Genomic DNA, 22,022 nt, shown 5'->3' on the forward strand with positions numbered 1-22,022 from the left:
TTACCAACTGGGGACTATGTGTGTCGTAGTGATAATAAAAAGACCCAAAGGAGGTCTGCAACGAAATAATTTTACTCAACACTTTGCAAGTGAAACAGTGGAGGCAAAGATGCGTCTCATTTACTTGACAATTTATGCACCACATTGCAGAAATCACAATGAAAGTATATCTGAAAGGGTAGTCTTACACTGTTGTACCGTTGAATTACAAATAATGCTCATCTGTTATGTTCGGGTTAAAATTTCATCAACATCAAAAATATATGAATTTTCATGGGAGTTATGGCCGTTATACATAGAATATAATTTCCAAATTTCATAAAGATCCGTTCAGTACTTTTGACGTAGTTTTGGATAAGAAAACAAATGACTAATGTGTGTGTTTGTGTGCATGTGTTTGTGTGTGATGGGTGTATATATGTATAGATATCTGCATGCATGTATATATATGTATATATGTGTACATATTACATGTACATCTATATATATATATATATATATATATATATATATATACATCTACACATGTGTATACATATACATGTATGCATATAGATCTATATCTATATATATATATATATCTATGCATATACGTGTACATATACATGTATATGTATACATATACATCTCTTTCTCTCTCTCTGAAAGTATCTGTCATTACAGTATCGAAATGTGATTGTTTCAGTTAGTAGAATAGTTTCATTTTTAAAGTGAAAGTATTTGACATGAGTGTTTTTGTTTCACTTTTGACACGTAATACTTAAATAGTGGAGGAGATATTATGTTGCTGTGGGCTCGAACTCTGCAAGAAGTTAAGACACAACTGGAACCCTAAGTAAGGCATCTGTAAAATTTGAATGAAATTGGTTGCGTAGTTCTCGAGTTTTAGGGATTCACACAGACAGACAGACAGACACACATTCTCATTTTTATATATATAGATATATATATTCGCCTCCGTTTGACGCATATATATATATATATATATATATATATATATATATATATATATATATATATATATATATATATATATATATATATATATATATATATGTATATATGTATATATATATATATATATATATATATATATATATATATATATATATATATATGTATGTGTATGTGTGTGTGTGTGTGTGTCCTCTTATTCTTTTACTGGTTTCAGTCAGAGGTTGATGCCATGCTGGAGCACCGCCTTTCAATGTTTGGGGGTCTCCTTTCGGTACTGTTTTTGGTTAAGAAGCGAGTGGACGAAGCTGCTCCTGTGTATCTCCTGTCGCGATGGGGGCTCATCTGGGATTTCAGATAGGAATTTGTCCAGGTGCTTTTTGAACATTTCCCTGTCTACACCTTGCAAATCTCTTAGGTCCCTTGACAGGGATGTTAAACAGTTGTGGTCCCCTGAAACCCAGACTGTTGCAATACTGGACCCTTATCTGGGATGAAGAAGACGGTATCTTTTTTTTTTTTGTAGTATGCAATGCCGTCCAGCTCGGTGGTTGGTATAGATTTTAATTCCAAAGTTAGGAACTCTGTGTGTGTGTGTGTGTGTGTGTGTGTGTGTGTGTGTGTGTGTGTGTGTGTGTGTGTGTGTGTGTGTGTGTGTGTGTGCGCGCGTGTGTGTGTGTATGTGTGTGTACTATAATTAAGATTCAGTTGAATTAGGTACTTGCACTGAACCACCTTGCCACTTCGGTATCGTCCGGACAGCTCCAAGTTAGGTGAACAGAATGGACACCTGCACACACCCTTGTAACTTATTTATATTATAATACATATATATATATATATATATATATATATATATGAGACGAACTGTTAGCGTTCTACATCAGATTCGCATTTGGCCGTACGGCTTTTTAATATTGTTTTCACTGTCCATTTTTTCCTGTCTTGGTTTGTGTTTGCCACCTAGGAATCCTCTGTTTAGTGGGTCGATCCACTACTCAGGAAGAGACTATTCTAGAGTACGTTCTGTCTTATCTTCGAAACGTCTAGTTAGAATAGAAGCAGCTGACGAAGGATTAATTCCAAGTGGCTATCTGTTTTCCTATGTGTTCGTTCCGTGGTCTGTAGTTCATTGTTCTAACATCCTGTACCCTGATATGCATCTATATACACATGTAGATGTAAGTATGTACATATATGTGTGTATACATACATATATTTTTTTTGTATTATATATATATATATATATATATATATATATATATATGTATATATATACACACACACAGTATGTGTGTATGTGTGTGTGTGCATGTATGTATGAATGTATGTATGTATGTATGTATGATATGTATGTATGTATGTATAAATGTATGTATGTATGCATGTATATGTGTGTGTCTGTGTTTGTGTTTGCCCACCACCACCACTTTTCAACCGGTGTTGGTTTGTTGAAATCCACGTGACTTCGCGGTGTTGCAAAGAAGACCGAAAGCGTAAATAACAGGCTTAAAAAGAAGAACTAGTGTTAATTCCTTCGATTGGACCTTTGAAGGCAGTGCTCCAGCATGGCTGCAGTCCAATAACTGAAACAAGTAAAAGACAAAAGACATGATTATAATATACGTATGTGTTATATATATATATACATATATATATATAATTATAAATACATAGAGAGGGGGGCTTCAATATTATATATACATATGCCTGTTGTATGAATGTATTATGTATATATGCATAGCTAGCTAGCTAGCTAGCTAGCTAGCTAGATAGATAGATACCATTAACGCACACGTACTTACACATGCATATATATATATATATATGTATATATATATAATTATAAATACATATATCTATATGTATATATGTATGTATATATATATATATATATATATATATATATATATATATATATATATATATATATATACACATATATATATATATATATATATATATATATATATATATATATATATATATATATATATATATATATATATATTATATTCATACTTATACCTCTCTATATATTTAAATATATTATATATACGCGTGTATGTATATATATATATATATATATATATATGTATGTATGTATGTATACACACACACACACATGCACATGCTATTAATAGATCCCGAAAAGCCATGTAAACTGCGTCAATATCAACAAAGAGCACCTGGTGCTGAATCTAGCGTTCTTAGAGACAAGTCACCCCATCGGTACCTCCCAAAATAGCAGTTACGATCATCGAGCGCCATCTACATCCGTTTATTATTTTGTTTGTTTTTTTTTTCCCCAGCGCGGTGTCATGGCTTCGTCTATGAATGCCTCCAACGACGATGACGACGCTTTTGTCTACATTTTCGACAGAAGAAATGGAGCTTCGCCAGAAATTAAACTGCATACGGGTGGATTGTTCACTTTCGAAGACTTCAAAGTTAAAGTGAAACAGGTAAGTGCTGTTTGTGTGACGGACGCAACGATATTTGTGTGCGAAGTCACAATTGTTTTACTCTCCAATGTGTTGTATGTTGTGTAGTTTATTATGTGGAGGAGAAGGAGTATTGCAAGTGTGAGACGGCACCGAACTTATTGTTCTTAAAAACTGTTACTACATACAGTCGTGTGCAGCTATCCATCGATATATATACACATATATATACATATATATGGTATATATTTCCTGCAAAGTGTTCAACTTCTTGTGGTTAGGCTATAAGCTGGATGTTTTAATAGAGTAGAGATGGACTTAGGTGTGTTAATGGTCGTTTCCTTAATATCCCAACCACCCAATTCAGTAGTCGTTCAGTACACGCGCACACACACACACATATATACATACATACACACACACATATCTATTATATTGTGTATGTGCGTGTGGTGTCGTGCCTATATATATATGTATATATATCACTGTTTTTTACTGTGTGTAATATATTGCAGATGTTATTACGTACAAAATTACGTGTGTCTATGTATTTTTATGTGCGTGTGGATACATATATGTGTGTGTGTTTGTATGTATATAATACGTCTATATATGTAATGTATATATATGTGTGGGTAAGAAAGTTTTCTGGGCCCAGGACACATCCACCTCATCAAATGTTTGGAAACAAAACTATTTTTCCGAACATGTGATGAGGTGAACGTGTCCTGCACCCGCGGAACCTGACTCGAATTGTTATTAAATAAACGTAACTCCAAACAAATGTGTTGAATGCTACTTCCATTCGCTTGTTCACTCACTCACTCGTGTGTGCGTGTGTATATATATATATTATATATACACACACACACGTTTTATTTATAGATATGTGTGTGTGTGTGTATATATATATATATACACATACACACGTTTTATTTATAACTATGTTTAATATAGATATGTGTGTATATATATACATACACACGTTTTATTTATAACTATGTTTAATATAGATGTGTGTTTATATATATATACATACGTTTTATTTATAACTATGTTTTATATATATGTATATGTCAGTGTGTATATATATATATATATATATATATATATATATACATTTTGTATTAACTGTCGAGAAATAGTACTTAGTGCCATAGTAGATATTGATGATATATCTTATTTTGATCGAGTCAGTCTCTTGCTACTCTGAGTTTCACTTGTGGGTGCACAGGATCTTCAGGCAAGGTGTATGTGTGTGTGTGTGTCTGTTATTGTTGTAGTAGGAGGTCAGTTGCGATTACGTCGTGGACCTGAATGAATTGCTATCGTCTAAACCATGCTGGTGGCATGGCACACAGAGTGAAACATCCCATTATTAGATCCACCTTGTCAACCTCCCTCCATTACCATGTTGACTCCTTCTTCCTTCACACTAACCCCTGGCACTACTTTTCCCTTCTCCTCTACTCCCACTCCAATACTATCCCCGTCTCTTACTCTCTCCATTTCCTTCCTCTCAATAAATCTATTATTACTTCCTTCATGGAAGCTCTCATTTACTTTGTAAACTACAAGGCAACCCCAAACAGTGCTGGAATCACAAGCCATGCACCCAGTAAGTACACTTTTGTAAAGTGATTGGTTGTTAGGGAGGGTATCCAGCCATAGAAACCATGCCAATACGGAGACGTTGGGGTAGGATGGTCTTCTCCAACCTGTTGAATCTTCTTCTGTCTCACCATTGACAGCATGGTAAGCAGACTTAAAATGATGATGATGGTGATACGTATGTGAGAATATGTAAGAGTATATATCTCTGCATGCATGTGTGTATTGTTATATGCATGGATAAGCGAGCAGGAACATGGAGTTGTGAGGTCGGTTTAGTTGTGACGATGTGGCAACTCTCTGGAGCTGGCTGCACAAAAAAAGAAAATACATGCAGTACACTTTGTAAAGTGGTTGGTGTTAGGAAGGAAGTCCAGCCATAGAAACCAAGCTAAAAAGGAAATACAAACAAGACAAGGACCTCTGACACAGTTAGGTAAGCAGACCCATCCAACCCATTTCACCAAGGACAACAGACAAAGATGATGATGTTTACATACATGCATACATATATATATATGTATGCATCTCCTCAATTCTGCACACTGTCCTATCGTTCTCTCTCTCTCTCACTAAACCCCTGACACTATTTCACCCTTTTCCTTAACACTGTCTCTGTTATTTTATCCCCTATCATCTCTCAACAATAAACATGTCTCACTCTTAATAAGAACTCTCTTGGACCCTGATAAACCACCCAAACCATGCTAGCATGGCCCATGTTATCTTTGGGATCACCTACTCAACTCATCACCATTATCATTCCCCCTTTCTATTTACACTAATAATCCCTGATGATGCTCATCCCTTCCTCTGTCTCCTCATTCACTCCCACTCCTACACTGTTCCCTCTGGTATTTTCCCCTCTCATAACGATAAATCTGTTACAATAAATCATGCTATTAATTTGTGGGGAAAAAAAGTGAGAAATAGTCTGCAAATGAACCATTTCATGGTTTGTTGACCATTTCTCACAGTAGATTTATTTTGTTTTTTTCCCCCCTAATCAGTAGCATACACCTACTGCTATATAAATCATTCGTAAATTAGACTAGCACCATAGTGGATAGCCCAAGTTGCATATTTGTCTTTTAACAGCTCATATGTATCAGCGTCGTCATTTAACGTCCATTTTCCATGCTGGCATGGGTTGGACGGTTTGACTGAGGGCTGGCAAGCCAGAAGGCTTCACCAGGCTCCAGTCCGATCTGGCAAAGTTTCTACAGCTGGATGGATACCCTTCCTAACGCCAACCACTCCGAGAGTGTAGTGGGTGCTTTTACGTGCCACCAGCACGAAGGCCAGTCAGGCAGCATTGGTAACGACCACACTCGATTGGTGCTTTTTATGTGTCACCGGCACAGGACCAGCCAGCCGGCATTGGCATCGGCTATGCGCTCGAATGGTGCTTTTTACATGCCACCTGCATGGGTGTCAATCAGGCAGGTCATTGCAAGCAGTTTATTGCCCAATGATTGAAGGGTGCTCTAAAATGGGCTGGTTATGCTGTACTGGCATATGCCACAGTTACGGTCTCACTTGGCTTTCCCGGTCTTTTCAAGCACAGCAAATCTCCAAAGGTCTCGGTCGCTTGTCATTGCCTCCGTGAGGCCCAGCGTTCAAAGGTCGTGCTTCACCACCTCATCCCAGGTCTTCCTGGGTCTGCTTCTACCACAGGTTCCCTCTACTGCTAGGGTGTGACACTTTTTCACCCAGCTGCCCTCATCCATATGCAACACATGACCATACCAGCGCAGTCGTCTCTCTTGCACACCACATCTGATGCTTCTTATGTCCAACATTTTTCTCAGGGCACTTACACTCTGTCATGTATGCACACTGACATTACACATCCAGCGGAGCATACTAGCTTCATTCCTTGCAATCTTACGTATGTCCTCAGCAGTCATGGCCCATGTTTCACTACCATGTAGCATGGCTGTTAGTACACATGCATCATACAGTCTACCTTTTACTCTGAGCGAAAGGCCCTTTGTCACCAGCAGAGGTAGGAGCTCTCTGAACTTTGCCCAGGCTATTCTTATTCTAGCAGCTACACTCTTAGTATGTTTTTAAATATAGTATATCATCATTGTTATTTAATGTCTACTTTCCATGCTGGTATGAGTTGGACATTTTAACAGGAGCAGGCCAGACAGAAGATTGCACCATACTTCGCTGTCTGTTTTGGCATGGTTTTTACAGCTGGATACCCATCCTATCACCAACTTCTCCACAGAGTGGACGGAGTGCTTTTTGTGTGGCACCAGCACAAGTGAGGTCAGTTTTGGCATGTTTTTTTTTTACAGCTGGATGGCCTCCCAAATGCCATGTATGTATGTATTTGTGTGAATATGCACATACATATATATATATATAACTGAATTTCTACTAGAATTAGTGGAGAAATTTCAAGTGTGGCAGCAAGGACTGAAATCAAAGGGCCTTAGAATGTAGAAAAGATGTAGGTAAGAATTCCATATAGTGTATCGAGCGTAATCATTACCAGTATCACCTTACTGGCACTTGTGCTGGTGGCACATGAAAAACAACAATTCGAGCATGATTGTTACCAGCGTCACGTTACTGGCATGTGAAAAACAACATTCGAGCAAGGTTATTGCCAGTGCTGCTGGACTGGCTCCTGTGCAGGTGGCGCAGAAAAAACACCATTTGAGCGTGGCCATTGCCAGTACTGCCTGACTGGCCCTCGTGCCGGTGGCACGTAAAAGCACCCACTACACTCTCGGAGTGATTGGCATTAGGAAGGGCATCCAGCTGTAGAAACTCTGCCAAATCAGATTGGAGCCTGGTGCAGCTATCTGGCTCGCCAGTCCTCAGTCAAACCATCCAATCATACCAGCATGGAAAGCAGACGTTACACGATGATGATGATGTATCCAGTGCAAGTTATGGATACATAAGTGGTGCAGTGGAATTGCAGAAAGGTTAACAGAGAATGTAGTCTTTGTGTGACAGATGTGCAGATACAAATAAACACTAAAAATGTGCAGGGAAATCCTTAGTAGTTGTTGATAGTTTCTGTTACTTAGATGGCCAAATTAGCAGTGGTGGAGGATGCTCTGAAAGCATAGTTTCAGGTTCAGTCCCATTGCATGGCACCTTGAGTAACTGTCTTCTACTGTAACCCAGCACCAATCAAAGCTTCATCGGTGGTTTTGGTAGATGGAAACTGGAAAGGAGCCCATCATGTGTGTGCATGTTTGTATCTCTTTGTCTTGACATTGCATCTTAGCTGTAAACAAGTGTCACTGTCATACAAGCAGTGTTATTCATTTCCAGTACTCCGTAAGAACATGCCTGACCATGGGGCAATATTACTTTGCTTGGAAATAGGTGAGGGATGGCAACAGTAAGGGCATCCAGCTGTAAATAAATTTGCCTCAGTAAACTCACTAAACCATCCAACTCCTGCAAGCATGGAAAAGTGGACATGAAAATTATGATGAGGATACACATACATGTGTGTATTTCTGTTTCTTATGTCTGCTTTTCATGCTGACATGGGTCAGTTATGTCTTCATCAGGTATGAGTCATCCTTACGAAGGAGATGACAAAGGACTGAGGTATGTGGCACATTGCTGTACTCAAGAAGATCTGCCCACTAACAAAACTGATATCCTAAAACCAAGGGACAGGCAGGAATAGAATCTGATGGGCAGTGTTCTTTGAGGTGTAGTTTGGAAGGGAGTGATTGGCAACAGCAGAGGTGGGCAAAGGATGGGTGACAGCATAAAGGTAAGAGTAGGTGATGGGTGGCAAAAGAGGAGGAGAGAGAGTGATGACTATTACTGAAGGGCAAAGCTACTTTGTATTGGGTTGAGATACAGGGGTAATCTAGTACAGTATGTTATATATAGATCTATGAAGAGTGATTATGGACAACAACACAGGTGGTAGAGAGGTGGGGTGCTATGTAAGAAGAGTGGGCAATAAAGAAGAGAGTGTCTAGGCACAAGGTGAGATGGAAAGCAGATTGTATGCTCGAAAGGGTACAAAAATATCTCAACACCAACCCTCATATCGGAGGTACATTTTGTCATGGGTGGTCAGGTCTCCTGCTATTTCATGCACTGCTAATCACTAGTCTTTTGTCATCTCCTCTGTGATATGCAGCATTTTCAGATCAGTTTTCACTATTTTGCCCCAAGTTTTTCTTGGTCTTCTTCTTCCATACAATCACAGCAGAGGTAATAGCTTCCTGAACTTTTTCCAACTCATTCTTACCCTGGTTCTCTACTTTCTGAATATCCAACTTCCTTATGATTTATGTTGTCTAGGTTACTGAAGATACCAACAATGAGTTGTAAACCAGCCAGTCATGTGAGCAAGTCTTTCCAGTGCTCTAATGCCTATTTCTTAGCTCCAGTGAATCTATCCCATACAAAGCTAGCCTTCGTGGTTAGCCTGCGTGTGATTTCACTACACCTATTATATGCCCAAAGCTTACTCTGTGTATGGCATGTGAAGCTCCTACCTACTCCTTCCCTGCATATCAACTAAGGCCATTTCTCTAAGGAGACCAGTATCCTGACTTTCTTACTCACTAACACATTAGATTTTTCTAAGTTTACCTTCAGGCCTTTTGCTTCTGTACATGGAATTTCTTCTCTAATTCTCCTATAGATTCAACTGTACAAACCAGATCATCAGCATACAGGAATTCCCATAGACAATTGGTCTTGAACTACTCTCCAATGGCCTGTAAGACTACGGATGAGGACAAAACCTAAATGGACTCCTGTCTTCATGCTAAATTAATTGCTGAACTTATTGGGACTCTGACTCTCACTTTACTAACTATACTCATATAGATAGATTGTACAACCCTTACAAACCATTCATCACCTAAATGCAGCAAACATGCTCATTATTTAAACATGTCATACACTTCCTTGGGGAAAACAATAAGGATTATGGTGAGAGCAAAGGATGGCCATTTTGAATTGTAAATATATGTAAATTTTCATTAGCCTAAACCTAAAACGCTTTTATTATATAATAAAATGAATAATGGTAAATAATTATGCCATACCTGGTACACTTAGTTTCCTTAGTGACCACCAGATTACTGAGCACAGCGTCCAAGATATGGTGCCTTTTTCTTTGCTAAGTACTTCTGCTGTTATCTCACCACATTTATAGCAAACTATGTTGTTCACAAACTAATCCTTTAAGCACACAACCACACTGATGCCTTACTCTGAGTACAATTCCTTCCTGAGGTTGCCTCAGAAGGTGCCTATGGTACCTTTTCCTTCATTTCATCTAAGTTAACTCTGTTCCTGATCAGTTGTGCTATGTCCTTTCCTTTGTAACCTGATCCACCAATTTTGAGTCTCTTTAATTTCCTCTCTCAACACTGTCTCTTTTGCCATGGTAACTGTTTACAATGATACTGTTACACCAGTCATTGGGTATGACACCTTCCTGTATTACCTGATTAAATGTTTGGGTGATTAATATGTATCCTACCTCACCACATATCTTGAGCGTCACAGTGTCGATACTCAATGGGCTGGCAGCTTTCCCTACCTTCATACCTTTTATCACAATCATACTCTTTAATCTACCATACTTTGGTGATTTGAATTTATGCTTCCTCTGTTGGGTCAACATGAGGTAGCCCCTTCTTTATTCCTTGTATTCTACTTGTTCACCAAACCTCTCACAATAGTACTTCCATGTTTCTTAACCATCAGCACAAAGGGTAAGTGTACCTCTATCCTCCCAGATACACTTCTCCCCATTGGTGTCTCGGTTGTCTCTGACACAGTGACTTAGTCCTAAACACTTCATGCATCTCATCTTCACATCACCAAGCATGTGTCAATCTCTTCTTTTCCACTTCTCCTCTAGCTAAGAGTGCTTGACACCTAGATTTCCTTTTAACCACCTGATAGTGCTCACTACTTCTACTTTCCTTCCCGGCTTTGGAAGGTTTGCCTTATAGCTTTTACAGCTCTTTCTACTCAGTCATTCTACCATCACATCACCTTTAGACCATCTTAAACTTTGAACAAGCTACACATCTAATCTATTGTCTTGAACAGGTTGTCCTGTAGGAACTCCCTGGTGTCTTCTATGTTATAGGTATCTAACTCTTCCACCACACATTCATATGCATCAATTAGAATTTCTCTAAATCTATAGCTAACTGCAGGTCCTTCTAGCTTCCATGTCTTTCAACTCTATATCAACATTTGTCTCTGAGCCATTCCAGCTTCAACTCTGAAGTCACTAGCCACAAATCTATGTTGTTTAGTGTGTTCTTCACCAGGAAAGGTTTTGGTACTTACAATGGTGGCCTATCAGTTTCTTTCCTGGTGAGACTTGTGTGTTTGGCTGACCAACGGATTTCTTGAAGTGCATGCTGCAAATTGTTATGTTGATTACATCACAGAACTCCAGGAACCTTAGATTCTCCTCAGTTCTTTGCATCCTAGCCATAACTTCTATGAACATCACAGATGTTAACTAACATGGTTGTTAAAGTCATCAGCCATGGTGGTGAAGTTGCTGTCAATCTCCATTGAGGTAGGGTCCTGGTTGTCTGCCAGTCCTGATTATGGGGCATATCACATCATCATTTAATGTCCATTTTCCATGCTGGCATGGGTTGGACAGTTTGATTTGACATGGTTTCTACAACTGGATGCCCTTCCTAATGCCAGCCACTCCAAGAGTGTAGTGGGTGCTTTTTACATGCCACTGGCACTGGCACCAGTATTGGCTACGACTGTGGTCTCACTTGGCTTGACAGGTCTTCTCAAGCATAGTATATAACCAAAGATCTTGATCACTTGTCACTGCCTCTGTGAGAGCCAACGTTCGAACAGTGCTTTTTACGTGCCACCATATCATTCATCACCATCATCATAATCGTTTAACGTCCGCTTTCCATGCTAGCATGGGTTGGACGATTTGACTGAGGACTAGTGAACTGGATGGCTGCACCAGGCTCCAATCTGATCTGGCAGAGTTTCTACAGCTGGATGCCCTTCCTAACACCAACCACTCCGAGAGTGTAGTGGGTGCTTTTACGTTCCACTGGCACGAGGGCCAGTCACGTGGTACTGGCAATGGCCACGCTCAAAATGGTGTTTTTTATGTGCCACCTACACAGGAGCCAGTCCAGCGAAATATTGCTGTTGTCCATAATTACTCTCAGTTCATTTCCATTATTGCCTACTTTGTCTATCTCGGTTGAGTCAGCATGGTCTTCTGTTACCTCCTTTGTTCAATTGACTTTGAATGTCTTCAATTTCATATTTTGCTTTCATGTCTGGAATTTCAGTTTCAGTTCTTCTACTGATTCTGCTTTATAAACTATGTCATCAGCATACAGGTAGTCCCAAGGCCATAACCAAATCAACACCAATTGTCAAGTTGTTAGGGTACACCTTGCCAGCCCCCTCAACACTCCTCACCTCTCCCATTCTGACCTGCCCCCACAACTCTCAGGGATTCCTCACCATCCATGCATGCTTTTATAATGTAGGATAACACATTGCCCCCCTCCCTTACACATCTTATCCTATCACTTTTTCACTCTGTCCCTCAGTTTTTCTCAATAACCCCTGACATGAATCCTTTCCCATCATCCCAATAGTGTCTTCTCAATTACTTCCTCCACTACTCTCCTATCACAGCTGTTCCTTTCATCTCTACCCTCTCTCATCACTCTTCCTAGAATCATTATACCCTCTTCTATTCTTTCTCGTTTGTAATGGCCATTAAGGATTTTAGTCTTGCATGTTGACTGGAGCAACATAAAATGAAGTGTTTTGCTTCAGAACACAGTGCACTGCCCAGTCCAAGAATTGAAACCTTGACCTTGCAATCATGAGTGCAACACTCTATATATATGTGTTTTTGTGTATACCCTTGTCTAGACATCATTTGATGATTGTAAACAAGCATCACTGCCATACAAGTGATGTTGTTTGTTGCCAGTGTTCAATGGGAAACATGTCTGACCATGGAAAAAAATATTACCTGGTTTGGAAACAGGTGGCAGTTGGTAACAGGAAGGGCATCTGGCCATAGAAAATCTGCTTCAGTAGATTCCATCTCACCCATGCAAGCATGGAAAGGTGGCTGCTAAACAATGATGCTGATGTTATGTATGTCTGGGTGGTGGTTTGTAAGATAGTCTGGGAAGGTGAATGAGTAGGGGACAATAGAGAGATGCAGAAGAAGAGGGAGGGGCAGTGAACATCAGAAGTAGTAAAGATGATATAGTTGCTGCTGAGGTGGAAGGGAAGACTGCATGAGGTGATGGAGAACCCAAAATATAGCACTACCAGGACTTAGTTTTGTTGAGAAGAGCAAATCATTTTGGGAACTTCATATTGCCAGATATCCCAGTCTTTTGTCATTTCATCTGTCTGGCTCAGAGTTCTGAGGTCAGCTTTCACTACTTAATGCCATGTCCTCCTGGGTCTTCCTCCTGCAGGTTCCAACCACATTCAGCAACTGGCACTTCCTTTTTTTGCAGCAGTCCTCATTGATATGTGTCACATGACCAGACCAGTGCAGTCTTCTTGAACACATTTGATTCCTCTGAGCCTCTGCTTTTCACTCAACACTTTTGAACTAATTCTTTCACACACACTGCACATTCATCAGAACATGCTTGCTTCATTTCTTTTCAGTTTTCTCCAAGTCTGCTGCATTTAAAGCCCATGTCTCACTGTCATGTAGCATCACAGTTCTAACACAAGCTTCCTACAGTCTGCTCTTCACTCTGAGGGAAAAGATCTTTGTTACTAACAGCAGTGGTAGTATCTCTCTGAACTTTTTCCATCCAGTTCTTACTCTAGCAAATATACTTTAAGAGTAGCCAGACCCTCTCAACACCATCATGCCTTGTAGCTCTTCCTGGTCTTCCACCTTTTATTGTTCTTTTCCATACTAGATGTGAGTAGCCATGCAAGTTCCTCTGCAGAAACTTGTTCTGACCCCCTCCCCCCTTCTCTCTATCTTTCAAAGAAATTCGCCCATTCCCAAGTACAAAGCTTTGACCCCAGTGCTCAGCTGGTACTTATTCTATCAACCCTGAAAGGATGAAAGGTAAAGTCAACCTCAGTGGAATTTGAACTCGGAACATAAGGACAGACAAAATAGTGCTCACTATTTTGTCTGGCACGCTAATGATTCTGTGTGCTCACCACCTTTTACTGCAAGTAAATAATCCTTGTTTAGCTTCCTCTGTTCATGAGCTAGAGGACCGTGATGTACCCCAGTGGCTGTTTCAGCATAGTTTCTACAGTTGGATGTCCTTCCTAATGCCAACCACTTTACAGAGTGTACTGGGCGAATTCTTGTGGGGCACCATCACTCTTGAGGTCACCTTACAACTTTCAACATTAACTGAAGGAGTAAAGAGAGAAAAAAATGAAGTTTGGTGAGGAATGGATTTATAGTTTAGAGGAGGGGTCCCCAAACTTTTTAGGCTATCGACCCCCTTCATGGAATCCTTGACCCCTCATCAATCCCCAGGCATGTACCAGAAAATAAATAAATAATAATAATTAAGTAGATGTGCATTTATTGACCCCTTGAATAGTCCCATCAACCCCCAAGGTCAGTATCGATCACTTTGGAGACCCCTGGTTTAGAGAGTGTTGTAGAGGAAGGAGTAAGAGAGTAGAGACTTATTGGGGAAGGGAGTATGAGAGGAACAATGGAAAGTGAAGGGGTTAGTGAGAATGAGATGAACAGAGTGATAAGGATGATGAGGTGGCTGGGTGGAGAGAGTTCAGAGTTATCCGACGGAGGAAAGGGATTTTGACAGATCTTCCAACCCATTCTGGTATGGTAGAAAGACTGACCCACTCCATCACTGGCTCCACCTACTTGACCCACATCCTCATCACCATAGAAACCATGTCAAAGATGAGACATCAAAGTAGAATGTGACTCCCCAACCTATTGAATCTTGTCAAAACATCCTACCTTATGCCTACACATGAAATGCTGCTCATGATGATAATGATTGATATATATATATATGTATGTATATAGATACAGATATATACAGATGCTAACTATATTTGCAGGAGCTTAAATCTGATAATGATGATTTTGTAATTGCATCCACAAACAGAGATGGAATTTGTGATGACTCTTCTTGGGGTAAGTAAATAATAATACTGAAATATTGTTTTTTTGTTTTGTTGGTGTCATTGTTTAATCTGTGTATAAATACATGATATTTACATTTCATAGTGAGTGAAACTTTCACTGTACTCTGTTCATATTTCATCATGTGTCTATATAAGGCAGTCATGAGAGCGGAAGGCATCAGTTAGGATAGGCTTCAGGCTATGGAACCGCAGAAGGAATGAAATATCTTTAAATGCATAGACATCTCCTGAATGATCTATTTAACTCTTAGAAAGATGAGAAAACAGATCTCATAAAGGTTGTAATCATAATTTTCTGTATGTATATTATTAATCGTTTAACCATCTATTAAATATATTTGGTCTTTGCCACTACTGAAAATATCTAGTGTGTGAAATCAAAGAAATCATGCAGAGATTTCAATAAAGTATATTTATAATTAAAGGTACACCAAGCAATAATCTTTAAAATGGTACTGACTACGTTCATATTTAGCACATTCATGTACAGTCAAATATGGAAGACCCTCCTCTGTGGTAACTGTTCTGGATGAGAAATTCTCCTTTTACACCATGTATGTGGAGAAACAAAGCTGGGCTGTGAATTATGTAATCAAACTGTAAAACTCGTTTCTGCCTTGTCACACTTCATCAGTTATAGACACCGAATCTCTCTCTTTCATAGCATACTTAAGAGCTACTGTTCTTATTTGTAGACCGCAAAAAATATGTTTACTGATCGACATCAAAATCAAATCAAATGGAAATTGTAGTCGTGAATTCTTAACCTAAATTTTGTAACTCACTTAATAAACAGAGAAAATGAATATTTGAAAAATTGTAGTCTAATAGATTAATCTGGTAATTTTATAAGGATTAATAGGAGTTAAACTATTCAGAATTTTTTTTTTCTTTCTCTTTACTGTTTTATATCACATTTTTCTATTTCAATCCAGTTATACTAAAGCAGTTTAGAATTATAAAAATGTTGCATGGAATGAGTTTGTATTTGATTAATTCACATTTCTGTTTGTTTTAATTTTGCATTTTTTTTTCCTCTTGTTTCTGCCACTACAGATAGCGTTGAGAAGGGGGACACTCTCTACATACTCAACACTCTTCTGCAAGAGTTGTGTGCCCCTGCACAGCAAAGGGTCAATTTCCTCCCACATTATGACACTATTGTTAAAGGTGGCATGTATGAATATTATGCTTCAGAAGGCCAGAATCCTTTACGTGAGTAATATTTCTTACCATTTTATTCTGAACTAACTTGTTTCTATTGTGATTTTTGCCAAATAAGGCAAAAGCAATATGACCAAATGGATAATGAATTCCTTTATCAGCCCTTAGATTTTAAATTCTAAAATTAATCTCAAAACAGAAAGCTGGTGACTATTCTTTGCTGGTTGGTCATTGCAGTAAAATATGGAGTTTCATGACTGACCTGGTGATCTTATCTCTGGCTATTTTGACACTTATGTTTCTCTGTTTGGAAAGACTGAACGATCACAACTCCTCCTACAAGTCTGAATGTTTGTATCATTGCAAGAAATCAAAATTACAAATTTGATATGTTCATATTGCATAATACATACACACACACATATTGTATAACTAAGACAATTTTTACCAAACTCATTTTGCTCAGTCAGATATCACTCTAAAGATACGTAATTTTTTAAATTCTCTACTGATAGACATTGTTCTTATATTCTTTGTCAGTTTTCCTATATGTTTAGCTATCCACGTTCATAGGTGCATATATATATATATATATATATATATATATATAATATGTGTATATGCATATAAATGTACATGTATGTACATACTTTCATCTACATGTATATATAGATGCATATCTGGGAACATGACATTGCAAAAAAACATGGACAAAATGATAAACAAGGTACAAAAAACAAACAGGCCACATAGAGAACATATCCTTCATCAGCTGCCACCATTATAACACTGGCGTTTTGGAGAGTTAGGGCAGGATATATATATATATATATATATATATATATATATATATATATATATATATATATATATATGTCTTACATTTATATTGCATGAAAAATGCACATCTGTGCAACTGTCATGTTTCCAACAGAGAATTCTTTGCATGCATCAGCCTACAGCCTCCTACTTCATAGCTGCTATGCACTACTACAGACATGTCCTCTGCCCCCCCCCCCCCCAGATCATCCTATCAGTGTCTTACTCTCATTCATCGAAGCAGCTGCAAGTTGGAAGAGGCCCCATGGCAGACCTCACACCAGATGGCTAGAAATGATTAAGGAAGATCTCCAGAGACTCGGCGTCATCTTGGAGGATGTATAGGTGTTGGCACAGGACTGCCAATGACGGGGAGCACTGGTGGACCTAGTTGGCTCTACATAGGATGATGCCCCTGGGACCATTAAACTGGGGTGACCCCAGCCCCATCAAACAAGCGCATGAAGCAAACTAACATGCAAGTGTGAATGTGAAGATAAGATGGTTGATTAAAAACAATACATTAAAAATTAAATACTGGACTGTTTATTCTTTGTGGATAGAACTGCTTGGCTGCTTACTTAAATCCCTAAATTGTCAAAAGTTTTTTTGATGATCTTTTTAATATTCTTCTCGGTTCACTGCACACAGAACAAAACATACATAGTCTGTTGAACACACAGCATTTATGGTGTTTATAAAATAGTTGATTGGTAAACTATGGAAGGAAATCAAATACAATCTCTTATAGATACAACAATTATAATATTAATCAACTGTTGTCGACTTATGTCACACTTAACTATGGAACAATGTCAAAGTCCTACTCTATTGTTCACTTGTATATTATTTCATAGGATAATTGACTGTTGAGTAAAAGAAACCCTTTTAATGACAATTCTTGAAACAATTTATTGGAAAATAAATTATAATACTTGTGTGTGTGTATGTATGTATATATGTATATATATATATATATATATATATATATACACATAGATGCACATACATATTTGTATGTGTGTATGAAATCAACTTTTTATAGACTTCACAGTTCATAAGAGCAGCTATCCTACTTCATTCAGTGATAGTCTAACTATATGCATTTTCTTCTGATACAAAAATAAACATGTACAACATATTAAGATTTATTAAAACATTATTTAAACACCACCATTATCATAGAAGAAAATTATATTTAATTTTTTTTTTTTCTTTTTTCTTTTTACCTAAAGTTGTTTACTGCATTTGCTGGCAGAATTTTTAACACACCACGTAAAATGCTAAGTGTCATTTCATCCATCTTTATGTTCTGAGTTCAAATTCCGCTAGGGTCAACTTCTCTTTTCATCTTTTCAGAGTCAATAAAATAAGTACCAATTGAGTACTGGAGTCAATGTAATCAACTTAGCCCCTTCCCCAAGATTGAAACCAATATATATTATTTCCATCCAAAAATTTTATAACATAGAGACAATGGAAAAGTGAAGCTGGCTGTAGCTCTTTCTAGGATTTGTTTGCTTATCACCTTTATGGAAGAGGTAGACCTGGGATGAAGTGGTGAACCTTTAAACATTGGGCCTCACAGAGGCAATAACAAACAACCAAGAACTTTGGAGATATGCTGTGCTTGAGAAGATCTATAGAGTCAAGTGAAATCGTTGCTGTGGCCGATGCCAGTGCTGGTGGGACATAAAAAGCACCATTCAAACGTGGTTGATGCCAGTGCTACCTGACTGGCTCCCGTGCTGGTAGCACATAAAAATACACCATTCAAGCATGGTCGATGCTAGTGCCGCCTGACTGGACCCCGTGCCAGTGGCACATAAAAGGCATCCACTACACTCTCAGAGTGGTTGGTGTTAGGAAGGGCATCCAGCTGTAGAAACCTTGCCAGATCAGATCAGATTGACCTCAGTCAAACCATCCAACCCATGCCAGCATGGAAAGCAGACATTAAGCAATGATGATGATGAAAGATAAAGCTCACAGATAACACTTTCAGTGTAAAAGAATTGACAAATGTGTAAGAATAAATAAGCTTCAAAGTTGTTCTCTCCTGAGACTCTACTTTCCAATGATATTTGGATGGACTTTACACCATCTCAAGAATTGATTATTTCAGTAAAAATACATTTTCATAAAAATGATGGATTTCATGGTTTTCTAAAAACTTGTAGCAATTGTTTTCAAAGTCACTGGAATTTCGACAGATACTTCTAGTCTATAATAATTGTTTTGAAATGGAATCCTAAGAGGATATTATAAATCAAAAGTAAAAACAAAAAGGGTGTGGGGTTACATAGAAAAGACTTTTGTTTCGTTTGTTTTTAAAAGTTTTGTATTTAATTTAGTCCTCTTTAAATTTTGAGTGTACAGTTTTTGGCAAAATGTTTTTTTGTAGAATTTCTGACCCTTTCAACTCATTTTTTATGATAACTCATTAGCTGAGTTTCTTCATTTTGTATACGGATGTAACAATCCTTTCTACTATAGAGGCACAAGGCCTGAAATTTTAAGGGAGTGGTTAAGTCGATTACATCGATCGCAGTACTCAACCGGTACTTAATTTATCGACCCTGAAAGGATGAAAGACAAAGTCAACATCGGCTGAATTTGAATTCTGAATGCAAGGACGGATGAACTGCCGCTAAGCGTTTTACCCGGCCTGCTAACGATTCTGTCGGCTCGCTGCCTCATATACAGATGTGATAACATAATCTTTTTTGTCTTCCTTTATTAAGCTTATGCATTTGCTGAGTTGATCGACAATGCCTTAACAGCAACAGCAAATAACAATGCTGACCGTAACATCGAAATCAGATTGGTGAGTAATTAATCATTTGATGCTTCCGTGAAATTTTATATAACATTACGTAAATTGGATGTGTTTCATGTGTTTTTTTATTTTTGTCTTTGAACAGCATTTTGATGAAGGGAATCCAAATCGAAACTGTATCTTTGTCCTTGATAATGGCAAGGGTATGACACCTCGGCAACTTAACAACTGGGCTATCTACAGACTTTCAAAGTTTATAAGAAAGGATAAACGGCGGTGAGTTGAGTAACTTATACACAAGCTGACGCTTGTAGATCACCTTTGTGTTTAACTTCAATATTCATTATTCTTGATTGTTAGGATTTGATTCAAACAGATTTCAGTTTATTTAACGAGAAATGAAATTTATTTGTGCCTTATGTAAAAATTATCAAAGTTGCCATGGTACCAAATATAGTTCTAATCTCACTAAAATTAAATTTTCAATCATTTATGTAACTTTCTTTACAGCTTTAATCTCATAGAAGCTGTGTTGGTGTTCCAGTTAATTTATATATGTCAGATGCACGTGTGCACACACACACGTGACTGTGGCCATTCAGGGGCACTGCCATGGTATCCTTTTGATGATAGAGAGAGATCATCACTGCTACTCTGGTCCTTGTCAGTTGCTGCAATGTGGATTTGCCAGGGATTAGGCATTGCAGGATGTTGAAATCCTCTCTTTGTATATAATGCTTTGAAGAGCAGTGGTCCCTTTAAGACCCAGGTGGCTACAGTACCTTATTCTCATTTAGGAGGAGAAAAACTAAACTTTTACAATGGCATCAGTTTTAACATCCCTATTTACAAATTGAAATGCCTGCATTGTGAATGGGTGCTGAAAAGTTCCTAGCTTTAAGGGTGTCCTGAAAGGCCTAGTTGAAGGCTCAACCTTCTGAGTTCTTTTACAGGGCTTAGAAAAACTGAAGGATCTCTGCAATAAGTGTGTTTATCTGAGAGGGGAATATGTTGAATAAAACCATAATTAACAGATCCTCCTGTATTTTCTTTTACCCAAAGCCAGGAACTTTTCAGCACCCCTTTGTACATTTCCTTTTAGGCAATATAATTACAAAACCGTCAGCCTCTCCTAACAAGTCATCTGGTGCAAAGACTCCATTATGTGTAATAGGGGACTTCCGATTATGTGTTGTTCAGGAGTAAGCTTGGTTGTATGAGTTGACCGTAGCTGTGGGTGTGAGTTGAACTTGTAACTTTGTAATTTATGCCCATAGACGGTGTCACATAGAGATTCTGGGTTCAGTCCTAGGCAAGGTACTAAGGTGAATCATAAGATACCTGAAGAAGGCTGGAGCACACAACAACTGAAATGCAGTGAAAAGCAACGACCAAGATGAGGACACCACTCTGACTAATACATAATAATTAAGTTGTTTTTATTGGGTTATGTTGAAGATTTCATTTTCTTTCCAACAATTTTAGTTTATGATCAACACCTCAGTTTTATAATTTTTTTAAAAAAATGCTAAAGAAAGTAAAAAGCAGAATGTGAAGGGCTGTGAAACAGAATCTAAATTTAAATTTATTATTCCACTATGACTAATATTAATACAGTTTCCTTGGAAACGTTTATATAAAAAAAACAAGCCTCCATGCATTTCTGGTTTTCTGCACACACCAGTATTAAATAGGAAATTGTTAAAACTAATTTCTGCATTAGGTGCAGGCATAACTGCGTGGTAAGAAGCTTGCTTCCCAAACACATGGTTCTGGGTTTAGTATTACTGTATGGCACCTTGGACAAGTGTCTTCTGCTATAGCCTCAGGCCAACCAAAGCCTTGTATGTGGATTTGGTAGACAAACACACACACACACACACACACACACACACACACACACAATGGGCTTCTTACAGTTGTAAGAATCCCATCATGTATGTGTGTCCCTCTGTGTCTGTGTGTATCCCCCATTGGGGATAAACAATGGCAGTCAGTGTTGCTTTGTTTATGTCCCCATAAATTTGCAGTTTGACAAGGGAGTCCAGTGAATAAGTACCAGTCTTACAAAAAAAAAT

General features: G+C 38.2%; 1 protein-coding gene across 2 annotated transcripts in view; it reads left to right on the forward strand.

Annotated features, from left to right (window-relative positions):
- Positions 1–3,264: 3,264 nt before the first annotated feature.
- LOC106869626 (structural maintenance of chromosomes flexible hinge domain-containing protein 1) overlaps positions 3,265–22,022 on the forward strand; it is a 77,051-nt gene continuing 58,293 nt past the window's right edge. For both annotated transcript variants that reach the window (XM_014915436.3, XM_014915437.3), the window contains exons 1-5: positions 3,265–3,419; positions 15,096–15,171; positions 16,239–16,397; positions 19,910–19,992; positions 20,090–20,220. In XM_014915436.3, the coding sequence (XP_014770922.1) occupies positions 3,276–3,419; positions 15,096–15,171; positions 16,239–16,397; positions 19,910–19,992; positions 20,090–20,220 (593 nt within the window). In that variant the 5' untranslated portion in view covers positions 3,265–3,275. The remainder of the gene's footprint in view (positions 3,420–15,095; positions 15,172–16,238; positions 16,398–19,909; positions 19,993–20,089; positions 20,221–22,022) is intronic.

This window comes from Octopus bimaculoides, chromosome 3, assembly GCF_046866305.1.
Source record: "Octopus bimaculoides isolate indiv1 chromosome 3, ASM4686630v1, whole genome shotgun sequence".
NCBI classification, from domain to species: domain Eukaryota; kingdom Metazoa; phylum Mollusca; class Cephalopoda; order Octopoda; family Octopodidae; genus Octopus; species Octopus bimaculoides.